The sequence below is a fragment of the Ammodytes marinus genome, assembly GCF_949987685.1.
Source record: "Ammodytes marinus genome assembly, chromosome: 3".
Lineage (NCBI taxonomy): Eukaryota > Metazoa > Chordata > Actinopteri > Uranoscopiformes > Ammodytidae > Ammodytes > Ammodytes marinus.
The window spans coordinates 17,542,033-17,554,884 of record NC_137232.1 but is presented as its reverse complement, the minus strand read 5'-3'; the positions used below and the strand labels follow the sequence as shown (position 1 = coordinate 17,554,884).

The 12,852-nt window shown below is 41.5% G+C and overlaps 1 protein-coding gene across 1 annotated transcript in view; it reads right to left on the bottom strand.

Annotated features, from left to right (window-relative positions):
* Window positions 1-1,148: 1,148 nt before the first annotated feature.
* The window catches only part of robo2 (roundabout, axon guidance receptor, homolog 2), a 174,248-nt gene continuing 162,544 nt past the window's right edge, over window positions 1,149-12,852 (bottom strand). Inside the window, exons 24-29 of the mRNA XM_080053968.1 lie at window positions 12,106-12,320; window positions 7,692-7,874; window positions 7,022-7,183; window positions 6,508-6,780; window positions 4,690-4,884; window positions 1,149-4,208 (exon numbers count right to left, since the gene is read on the bottom strand). Coding sequence (XP_079910094.1) covers window positions 4,207-4,208; window positions 4,690-4,884; window positions 6,508-6,780; window positions 7,022-7,183; window positions 7,692-7,874; window positions 12,106-12,320 — 1,030 coding nt within the window. The 3' untranslated portion in view covers window positions 1,149-4,206. The remainder of the gene's footprint in view (window positions 4,209-4,689; window positions 4,885-6,507; window positions 6,781-7,021; window positions 7,184-7,691; window positions 7,875-12,105; window positions 12,321-12,852) is intronic.

Here is a 12,852-nt window from a genome sequence, read left to right as displayed (position 1 = left end):
CCAGGTCCAAACAGCTGGCATTTTCTTTAAACGTTATTGTCTTGGCATTTTGTCTTTTATTGGGTATTCGGTAATAAAGCAGCAAATGGTAAAACAAAAAGGGAAGAGGTTTAAAGGGACATGTATGCATCAGTGGTCCCTATAGAATTGAACCAGGGACATTTATATGACATGCACTGTAACCATTCATCTCCTGGGGCGCCATGATGTTCATGTACCAGCAGAGTCTAAACCACACACTGAGGCAACCTGAGCTAAGCAATGTGTTTCAGAGGAGGGTTTGTCTTCTTGTTCACATATTTAGTGGAAAACAGTGACGCCAACTCACACCGCTTGTTGCTCAACAGACAATTAAATAATATAGCAACACACGTCTCTGCTTGCATGGCAATCAAGTAATAACAGCTATTGCAAATGTGTGGTGACCACAGCCGGTATGTGTGTAGGCTGTACAAATGGCTTCCATAGAGTCAATCTCTGCACATATGGAGCACAGGATACACCATATATAAAGGTATATGGAAAATGAAAAGAGAGAGGAGATACACTGCATTCATATTATCACAAAGCGCGGATACAGAAGCTGTTCCTACTTTATTTTACCCAGTGTCGCATAATTTTTTTCTTTTCACAAGTTATATTTACCATTAGCTCTGCGTAAGAGAGCTTGAAAGCGAGTTGCCTGTCTCAGTGATTTAGGAGATTCAGATTTATGTTTAGAGCTGCTCCTCTAGACAGATCAAGGAAGGGATTGGTTTGACATAAAAGCACAGCTGAGTCAGGAGCTCTCCCACACACACACACACACACACACACACACACAGACACATATAGAGAGAGACAGAGAGAGAGCGGGCACAAACTAGCTACACACTTTGTTGCTGAGTCAAACACTATGAAGAAATCAAAGGGGCCATGTTTTGGAGAAAACAAGCAAATTTGTATATCTGTATTTCACTGTATTAATTTTTCTTTTTTTTAACATTCCGTTGGGAACCTGTCAGTCCGCCTGTACCGCAGTCTTTCTATTAAAGACAAACTGAATTTTAGGCATTTTCATTTTTCAAAAATATTTTATTTGATATTGATCCAGGTACAAGGAAGTAAAAGAACATGGATTTTTATCTTACAGAACATGGGAATGAGACTGTAAAAGTTTATTTTTTCTTGATCCACTCTCTTCTTGGACAAGGACATGCAAGTGAATACAGAGGGTGGTTTACAGAAAAAAAGAAAAGAAAGAAAAGAAAAAAAAGCAGAATGTACTGTACTGTAGAAATGGCATTGGATCGAGGTGTCTCCTCACCCCCCATACTGTACAGAAAGACTTCACCCAACAACGTTCTTCTTTTTGTCATTTTTAATCCTCTTTTATAGCAAAAAGGAAACACACAGATAGGCTACAAAGAATCAACAATATTGAGAAAAATTAACAGAAAAGAGAGGGGAAAGCCAAAGTACTTTCATCCTTCACAAAAAAGACGTTTTTCTCTTATTGTCTTTACAAGCAAATTGTGAGCGCTTTTTGCTCCTTGTGTTCAAAAAAGGTTTTGAGTTTCTTTAGTTTTTGACATGAGCGGAGCGGTGTGGTGAACATGCAGCATGAAGAGTGACTCGGACGACTAACTGAGCCGGGCATTTCACCATGCTATGAGCACAGTGTGTGCCTATATCATCTCCTTATGGCCTCGCTGCTCAGCTCTGACAGCAAACTTTACAGAGAACAAAAAAACACATTTCTTTTTAATATTCCACCAATCTTTATGCATATTTCACAATATACTTTTTATTATCATTTTAATAAATACAAAACGACACTGTGATTTTAAAAGAAAACAATGAGTATTAAAGAGACACTAAAACGCATTAGACATTAGAAATATCAATCTTAATTTTGGTATGTTCTTTTTACTGACATCTTGTCTTAAGGTTGATGAACCAGCACATTATACTCAGAATCAAAAAAATCCACAGCAGAAAAAAAAGGGGGGGGGGGACAGAATTAGACATGAAAGGGATATTTTTGTCAATGGAAAGGCATAATCAAGTGGAGATGCGTATGGATATATACACATATATACACATACATAAACACCACCATAATGTAAAATAACCTGAGATACTCTTTGCACCTCATTTCCAGAACACTGGCCACTGGGCGGATGATGAAGGAAAAAAAATTACAATGGCATCATGACGACAACAGTACAACAGCATCTGACGGCCTTTGTTTCCAAGCCCCAATTTTATCAACATTAGCAGTACAAAAAAAGGGACAAAACAAACAGTCATTGAACCACAAAGATCCTGAACATTTATATCGAAAAACATTGTTGTAAGCAGCGATTTGGAGTCCATAAAAGGCATTACAAAGAAACAAGCTTTTCATTTAAAAAAAAGGACAACTGATAAAAACATTTTCTGAAAAAGACAAAAAATGTATTCAGAGGCTGAGAAGTAAAAAAAAAAATGCGGACGATAAGTTTGTGTGTGTTGTGGCGGTCAGGCAGATAGAAAGTGTTCTGCTCCACACGGTGGCTGTAGACATGGAGGCAGTGGCAACCTGCTAGTTAACATACAAGGCTTTTCTCCATTGTCACTACTCAAAGTCACTTCATTGTAAATTGTACACACACCATTTTCTTCTAAAAGTTATTGACACCCGACTGTGCTGATCCTAGTGTAAGTGAGGCACCAACCTTTAAAGCAACGACTGCTCTAATAGATGACCTAGCTTTAGCAGCACTTAGCTGAACTGGGTTGATACTGTACCACAGGTAATATAACAAACATAAAACAGTAAGTGCTCTAAAAAGCAAACAATATAAAAAAAAAGGATGGAACTAAAGCCATAACATTTTAAAACATAAAATATGTAAACAAATTATGTTGCTCCACTAATATTTTAAAGTTATGTTTGGGAGTATTGCTACTAACCAAGAAATTATCCATTGTGATGTCCGGTTACCTTTTAAGGCAATAGAAGAATCATAAACCTGCATCTGTAAGTGCTATGACTAAGCTACAGCATGTGGACAGATTCACTGACCCTCCCTCCCTTTTTTGACTGTTTTATGGTTAGTGCGCTGTTCTGCTGAATAAGGAGCGTAAACTCAGTGTAGTAAAATTATTTAGGCAGTAAATTGTAAAAAAACAAAACTTGGAACTGCTTTGAGACCCTTGTATAAAAACAAAAATAAAAATAATAATAATTTTAAAAAAAAACTCCCTTAAGTCTGTTTCTGTAAACAAGACCATACTTGGAGTTGCCCAATAGATTGGGCACTAAATGTTTTCCTATATCAAACTATTGTTTTTAGGCCAGCTAATTAGAAAATGAAATAATGGACTAGGTCACCTACTACAGTAATACAGTATCCTCCGTGTACAATTCTCCCAGCCTCATATTTTCCCTTCAGACCCTCTGCACCCAATTAGCCCCAACTATGGAAACAGGTGCCTTACGTGTTGCTGTCTGCGAGCAAAGCCTTTACTCTTTAATATCTCTCTGTACATTAGTATATAATTTTCTTCTCTTTTACTTTACAGTACAGAAACTCCTCTTCACATATTCTTCCGGTTCTTCATGTCAGCAGGAGCTATGTGTTTGTGCTTATCACCAAAAATTGCAGTGCAAAAACAATAATTAATAATAATAATGATAATAATTAATGGTAACTATTAACAAACAATGGATTATAAAACAATTATTTGTATGGCACGACAGCCACTCAATTCACATATAATACAAATAAACCAGATAAAAACAAATTGTTTCTGTATTATGGAAATAAAAAGCTCAAACTCAATTAGGCTTGCATAGCAATGCAACAACAAGTTAAAGAATATATTTACAGGAAACAAAATTCCCTTTTTTCCCCCAAGGACAGTTTACCAGAAAATGTGTTCTCATATAGATGTTTTATTTTTTTTTATTTTAATTGCCTTTTTCTAACAAAAAGAAAATGACAGTAAGGTAGGAGGTGGAACATTTGTTTTCTCAAGGACAAAAACATAGTGAGATGTACAGTATGTCTGTGTCTATACATCACATTTACAGTTCTGTGACACTGGCTTTCTCCGCTGCACTCCTTCCCTTTGAGAACACACACACACATCAGGACAAAGTTCATTGCCCCGACTGGGAGGGAGTCATTCTTTAGAGGACAGACCGGGGTGTCTCCAGTTCACATCACAGGCAGATCACTCTGTGGGAAGCAAAGGAAAAAAAGTGTCAACTATTGTAAATTACATTTAGTCAATGAAATATGCTAATTCAGATGATAAGAATGATACAACTTTAATGTCTGTGTGTTAAAGAGCTAGAATCAGGGAAGTATGCTGAAACATACAATTTAATTCTTAAAAAAAGAAAAAGAAGTACAGGGGACACATTTACAGGATAGGATGAACAAATATTACTGAAACATGCTAAACACTGGAAAACAAATAGTCTAGCTCTTTCTCTTCCTATCAACACATAAACCCTAAAGCTCAGTTAGTTATGGTTTTACAGGTAGCTGTGAGCTGTAACTATATTTCTCAGTGAACAACAGCCAGGTGCAGTGACCTCCGGAAGTGTTGTTGCCACGGTGGAGTTGTGAGGCAAATATTTTTCCACTATACGAGCAGCAGGGCCGTACATTGTAAAACCCTGCAGTAAAACATCCAAGACACCAAATCACTCACATAACTCTCCTGAGTATTGTCCCTGCCCGTTGGTCCCCAGGAATTCGGCGTGCTCTGATGCGGTCCACTGCTGGGGCTGTCGTGGCCCCTCTCCTTTGCGTGGCCCTGTTGAGCCCTTGGAGGAGGCTGTGCCGGAGGAACTGTGGCTCCCGGGGGAGGGAAAGGATGGTTTACTATATGGCAGGCACCCTTCCTCTAAAAAAACACAAAAGGCATACTTTGTTCGACACAACCCATGACTTATATTGTTGCAGTGAAAACCCAACATCTGATGCATAGAGACAAAGAGCACTTAGTTTGCAAACCCCTCCTCCTCCTCATGACATCTGCAGATTGGCAGTGCCAAAATACGATGCCTATGCCAGGGCGTGCCACAGAGAAGACTCAGCCTCACACATGGCCTTGCAGTTACCAGCCTTATGAGGGGGGTAAATACAATAACAGAGGGGACCACTGGCTGCTGTGGCAACCCCCCACAGCAGGCCAGCATAATATTGACCCCCCCAGCAGTCTCCACTGTTGCGTGAAATCTCATCAAACTGCTCCCCACTGCTCCACTAATGACTGTAGTAGAGGCCTGACCTCAGTGTGTTCTACAGTGAATCAGCTCATATGGGAATTTGCCTATGGTAAAGATGTTGATTGTGGCACCTGTCTTTGTCTGAAAGTCTCCGATTAACTGTCTGAGAAAGTCTTGGAATGAATAAGACAGGGAGAACAGAATAGTCACACACACACACACACACACACACACACACACACACACACACACACACACACACACACACACACACACACACACACACACACACACACACACACACACTTGAACACAGACATACACTGAACGGGTGTTGAGTGGCTTCTGTTTGAGTGAGAAACGAAAGACAAAGCGATTAGAGTGCATTTCAGTTGCCGAGGCCTCCTGTCTCACTTGGAGCGGAGCAGGCTGCTATTGGCAACAGTTACAGGGGCATCCATCGGGGGAGGCTGGGGGAGGGCTGAGGGGGGCATTCTGGAAAGCACAGCAAGTGGCAGACAGTGCAATCTGTTCATGGGAGCCCAGTCTCAAAGCAGCATGAAAGCTATCTTCATAACAAGAACTAGGAGGGCAAAAATCCCTCACAGTAGCAGCAAAATGCCTCTGTCCTTCCAACTTATTATTTCTTTATTAAAACAAACACTTCAGTCATGAGCAGGAACATTCACAATTGTTTACAATGTGAAGGCTAGATGCTGTATGTACTAAATAATGAAGAGTTGTAGGCAAGGTACATTATTTGATGTTTTTGTTTGGCAAACTCAGTTCTTCTCTTGAAAATACCACCTTTTTGTAAATATGTTTTTTATTTTTCATTGTATATATGACTTGTATTTTGGTTGGGCCCTAAATTTTTTAGGAAATAGATAAGGTAGGGACTTAAGGAAAGCATAGCGTGCACTACAGTTAAACATATGTGATTGTATTCCCTGGAATTTTTGTAACCATGCTAGCAGCATGGCTCCGTTCATTCATCTGTCAGTTCAACAGTTTGCTACAGAAGTCTGGTGATCCCCTGAGCTTTTTATCCTCCAGCTCAAGCAGATCAAAATGTCTTGATGTCCAATACTTTCATTCATGACAGTTCCTCAAACCATTTAACTAAATGATCATCAGCCTCAACTAACTTTCAGCTTCTTGCTTAAACAGCTTGTTAACAGTAAAATATTTAAACTTTAGGCATGCCACCATTACCATGTAATGATTACAGCTTTACGGGGTTGTTTGCCTCAGTTTGCATTGCTAAAAACACCACTGTTGTTTTAACTGTACTGTACCTGTTTTGTGTCCCCTGCGGCCATCATCAGCCCGGTCCATGGAGCCCAGCCTGTCTTGAGCCTGGCGTTGATGGTGTTCTATAGAGGTGCGTGTCTGTCTGTCCATGGAGCTCTTCATGTCCTCCGGCCCACACAGGAGGAGGCCTGAAATGGGCGGGCGCTCCAGAGACGAAGCCTTCTTTTCTGTAGGGGGCGCAATATTGTTCACACAGCGCGGCCCCTGGATACGGCCCTGCCCCTGACTGGGAGGAGGCTCAGGGGGAGGAGGTAGGTCTGTGCAGAAAAAGGGGGGATGAAGCACCACAGATGAACCAACTGAGGCCATGAATTACTAATAAAATGTTAGTTCACTTGTAAATAACTGAAGACTCTCAATTAGTCTAGACATGTTTCCATCCGGGAGTATATTCCATATTAATAGAACTGCTTGTTTATTAAAATACAACAGATGTTCTTGGGAAGTTTTCACATAAACTATTAAAATGTGTTTTTTTCTCTTCAGTTGCTAGCTCACCGTCTGCACCAGGGTCTCTCCGGTGGGGGGGTGCTGTGCCCTGGTTTCGGGGTTTGCGTGTGGGCCTGGGGGCCCTCTGGTGGCCCAGGCTGTGTGTGCCCACTGTGCTGCCGTCTGTGGAGAATGGACTGCTGGGCCGGGGCCTGTGGGACAAGCCTTTACCTGCAAGAGGGACACAGGATCACAGGTTGATGGTTAGTAAAGACATTAAGGAGCCAACACTTACACAGTGGAGCTGAGGCTGTCATCAGGAAAAGAAGAGTGTATCAAGCAAGATCCCAAAACCTATTAGAAAACCAAAGGCAAACGTTTTCATTAGAAGGGGAAAGCGCTCTGATAGAAGCCTGTAAGGATAAGTATAACTAATAACCAGTTATTGCTTATTTAACCCAAGGAAACCCAGAGTGCAAAGCCATGAGTTATAGGAGGAGCTGAGGTAGAGTTAGGGATAGGGAGATATCCACAGTCCAGCCATTGAACAAAAGGTTGCCATGCACAACCCGGGCACAGCAGAGAGGAAATCACAAGCCAACATCAGCCAATGGATTGTAAAGAGGAGGAAGAATCAGAGCAGAAAGGAATAGATCATCTGCCACTGGTAAATAGTTCCAGTGAGGGGCAGTGAGTGGCTGGTCTCTCTCTCTCTCTCTCTCTCCCCACACACACCAACCTCTCTTGCTGAGGCTAGTGCCCTCCAGCTGGTAGCCTGCCTTGTCTGCCGCGGCCACCAGGGCCTGGGCAAAGCTGCAGTTAGTAAAGATGGATCCATCAGAGGAGCTGCCATAACTGGACCTATGGCTGGAGAAATTACGGTCATCCTCCGAGGCTGAGCCCCACCCATTCACCATGGACCCTGTGGAACACCGCAGGTTTCAGCAAAGCATGTGGCTATACATATAAGTGTGTTAGACTGTGTGTGTGTGTGTGTGTGTGGATGAATACTTATTTGATTTAAAAACCCTCAGATTCAACCACATCAGGTTTGTACTTTTGCAGCTCAGTGGCCATAACCTTTACGGATATATGATCTGACATTTTGAACATCTGCGCTATGATTTAACATTTAGAAAAGATTAATGTATTGAGTGATCTTGATGAAAAAAATTGGTAATATTAATGTCCTGACTTAAATGATTTCATAGTTGCTGCAGGGCATTTCCATTCTTGCAGGTGAGTGGCTTTTGTGAGTCCTTCTGTTTTGGCCGGTCCTTTTTCATCTTGTACAAACACATGCTGAACATATATTGCAGACACACACAAGGGTCCACAATAACCAGTGTGTGCACAGTGGAACAGCAGGTCAGGCATCAACTGTTTTCACTCTTCTTTTGATAAAGAACAATGAGTGCACCTGTGCAGAGCCGAGTTAGCTACCAAAACCGCCCCAGGTGACACAGATGAAGCATCTCGCAAAACAGTATATTGAATCAAACACCTGGTGGTATGCGCACACAGTTTTTTCCTTTCCCACTTAAAAAAAACAGCCACCACAGTCCAAAAGGTTCTATGATTTAAAAAAAGGGACATTTGTATAAAAGGTATCCAATAGCTACTGAAGCCTCTATTGTATATGTTGATGATGATGATTCATATACAATGTGAAATTAAATCAATACCCTACTTCACCTGGCACAAGCTGAAAAAGTAAAGTAGTATTTGACAGGATAAAAAGTGCATACCTAAGGAAGAGATGTACATATCTTAAGACTTTTTCTTTTCTCTCTCCTTCAAATTAAAAGCTACACCAGCACTTTAAATATAAAAAGTATCAGCCTGCCAATAAAAACATGCCACTTTGGCAAGCAAGAACACAGAGAACAGTCGGCTAATGTGACAGCTTTCAGTGGGACTGATTTGGCAGACTTTTGCTCAAGTGGCACAAGCCCAAGTGCTCTGCGGCTCACACACTCTATATCTCGCCATCACGCACAAAGAACACTAGAGTGATGTGAGTGAACAGACTGGCGGTAACAGAGAACTGGTGGAAGTGCGAGGTTAGAGGTTGTAGAGAGGGTGTGATGGGGACACAAAGTTAGCACAGCAGGTTTATTTAAAGGTCAGTGTTTCACAAAAGGGAGCAGCATAATCCTGGCCAGGATTTGTTGGCAGAGTTCAGGGATTTTCAGATCAATCCGACTCACAAATATGTTAAGCTGAACTGAAAACAGTTTGATCTCTCAGATGCTACATCTCTCTGTAATTCATTATGAAAAAATTCCAAAACGTACCATAAAAATTCTATTTTTATATGTGATTTGATTTTGGTATGTATCCAGATATACAAGGAAACCCCCCTTCAAAGAGTTTCAACTTCCCCCATCTGTAGGTCTCTTCATCTTTATGTCTCAAGTCACTGGCAGTAACTTCAAGGAGTTGCACCTTCGACAGCTAAAGTTGCACCAGCCTTTCACTCCTGTTGCAGTAAAATTCTCTCCGATTAATGGAAACTTCTATAAAAATATAAGCTTGCGTAAGGTGGAGAGCTCCTTACACAACCCATTTTTTGAGCGCTAAGTGCAATCCAAAGCAGTAACTACTTTCGAGCCCTCCATCTTGCCCTGCCATTTTATTTGAAATTCTTTTCTATGAGTTTTTTCTCTAGGAAAAGAAAGACAGCAATTCCACGGGATCCAATCCTCCCTCAAAGAAAGGAGAGAGCAGATATTGAAGTATGGGCAGCGCCAGCTAAAGCACGGCATGCAGCTTCCAACTCCTCCGGCTCAGATGAAGGAACCCTGCCTCAGCAAATCACATCACAGAATGACTTTCCAGCAGCACTAACTGACACTTTCTTCTGCTGAACCTCTGGAGCACTTTTATTCTCAGAAATAGCTGGTCCAATCAAACTGTGATCATTCTAACATAATTTGATAAAAATTCAATCTAGTGTTCCTTCTGCCCTAGATATATGGGACTTACTTATTTTTTTTCTTTTAAATGTAGCTCTAGACCGAGCTTTGCACCGCGTGTCTGTCACTTTATCACGTCTTGAACCAAAGCAATGGGCCAAGCCGTGTACTCTAAAAACCACGGGTGGACACCTCTCGGGGGCTCCATGCACTGATAGGAGCAAGGCAAGTAAAGGGGAGATGCTTGGGGGGGTGTGGGCAGTAAAAGAAACCCAGCCCTGGTCCCTCCTGCTACTAAAACTGATTTATACGGACGGAAATCCTAATCTGCATGTCGTTAAGCGAAGGAAAATCATTTCCCCCTGACGAGCAGGCGTCTCTACCTGTCATCAGGAGACATGACCTCGCTCCTCAGCAACCTGGCAAAGGCTTTATGGGAGAGTAATCGGCCAGAACAGCCCCAGCTTCCAGCGCATTGTAGGCGTAACAGCCTCATTGCTACCACATCCTTAGCTTTAACACGGCCTTAAAACGCCCACACACAAAAGCCACGTTACACCGATTCACTTCATCTTTGTGGCTCAAGCCAGACAAAACACTCAAGAGCTGCAACACAAATACCCACCACATTTATCTGTATTATCTCAGAGCATAGAATAATGCATTGGAAAGCCTGGCGTGCAGTACAATCTTTGGGTGAAAAATGGTCCCTTGAGGAGAAGGCTGGCTTTTATTTTTTTACTGGGGCATCAGTAAAAATGTTTTGATTTACTGGCCTTTGGTGTACCATTATAAAAACAGACCCATTTCCATATTATTAAAACAATGACAAATCCATCAAGCGAGGCTCGACAGGAGATCTCGCTCCCAATCCTCCCTCTATTTGTGTAGCCTCAAAATGGTGGCCACAATAAATCTAAGCGGTTTCCCCCTTTATCCTCGCTCTCTTTTTCCTGCCGCTAACCCTGGAAACCGGGGACTGTGTGTTGTTGTCAAAGGATGGGGTGTGAGGCAGACTTGCAGAGAGATAAGAAGAAATAGTGCTGTCTTCAGAGCAATACAGTGGAGGAGAGATGCAGCAGATTAGAGCCCGGTTGCTGCTTTATATTCCCTCTAAATACATCAGCAGTAGCATGTGTCAGCGTTACCCAAACCACTGTTCCATCATCCCATGGAAAACTACTCTTTAAGGGCGGCCACTGACAGGCTAGCAGCGCTGTCAACCCTTGTATTCTCATGCTTTCCTCTCCTTTTCAACTGGCTCAGCTCCTCAACCTTCAGACACAGAATATTTTTCTTCTCGCTCCCTGCTTCTTTCCACCCATACATTTCCAAGTGCGGTTTTTATTTTCTTGGCATTCACAATGTTGTATTTATTGGAAAAACCTGATACGATAAACACCTTGTCAGGGGCAGGATAGCCAAATGCCACACGACTTAGACATACATCCCTCCAGTTTTGCCCTCTAGTTTAAAGACATTAAGATAGAGCGGCCTGGTCAGTATGAAATTACCCAGCTCTGTTGCTGCAATGTCATGCCCTTCATGTGTGTCCCCTCTCCTGACAGACGGCTGTAAAAGTTTTTCAGTGAGTTGTAAAAATGGAAATGGTGCCTCTGGTCTGTAATGGAATATGCCGCACGTGAAATTTATTTCAAATCTCCTCTGGAAGATATGGGCGGTGCTGGCTCCTCTCTCTCTCTCTATCTCTCTCTCTCTCTCTCTGTGTTAAATCACAGTCACTCTCCCCTGCTCGCTCGCCATGCCCCTCTCCCTCCTGTTAATTTCCCTCTCACTATCCTGTTTAAAATTCATGGAGTTTCTTATCTATTTTTTATTTTTTTTGGGGAAATGATAATTATAATTCCCCAGAGTCTGCTCAAAGTTCTTAAAAAAACCTGATTGAGGGACACTCGGTAAGCATGTTCGCATTAAAATATACGCACAGCGGACTGATTAAGAACATGTCATGGACAACAATTTCTTTACTGTAAGACACAATGTAACAACAATGGGAATTGAACGTTTTTACATTCAGAGTAATGAGAACATAATATTTGTTTTGAACAAAAAACATTCATTTATCAGTGGCAAGTAACAATGAAACTTAATTGGCCACATGTTTATATGAATAAATATTCCTCATTAGACTTGATTACAATATTGTTAACAAATAAGTGTTAATGGTAAGAGAGGTGCCAAAACAGCCTTTAATTCAGAATCACAGTAGCCTACCTGTTAAAGAGCTGTCCAGGTTGTCCATGCTAGACCCGGGCGTGTGCGCGATACCACGGGGATGTCTGGCTCCGTAGCCTTCGTCCTCCTCTTCATCCTCCTCCTCCTCCTCCTCATCGGGCAGGTCAGTCTCCAGGTCAGAAACCATTGTGCTTGACACGTAGCCCACTGGAGGAGCTGGGGCCTGGGGAGGAAGTGAGCCCACCTGCATGTGCCTGGTAAGAAGAAGGGACAGCATTATACTCACATCAAAATATAGTTTATATATCAAGGAATGTGGAGGAGCGTTGCATATAGAGAGAATAAAGTAAATAATAAATATATATAAACAAGCAAAAAATTTAAAATGTTGAACTATTACTTAAAAATGAGATAGCACATAAAGTACATATGTAGTAGCTCATGTTAAACGAATAGTTCAACATTTCAAATGGTTTAGGTTTATGCCTTACTCAAGAAAAGGCGACAGAAACAGTTCCGTAACTGTGCGTGCATCTTTGATTTAGAATTATAGGCATAGGTCGCTCATCCAGGTTAGCTTAGCTCAAACACTGGCAGTCATTTTCATTTCATTTCATTTAACTTTTATTTATCCTCGAGAGACCAATTGAGGGGTGACCCTCATTTTCAATGACGTCGAGTTCAAAACAAATTCAAAACAACAATACATACAAAATATTCAATGCAAATACATCAAATACACAACAAGTGAAGAGAAGAGAAAAAAAAAACAATTGAAACATTTAC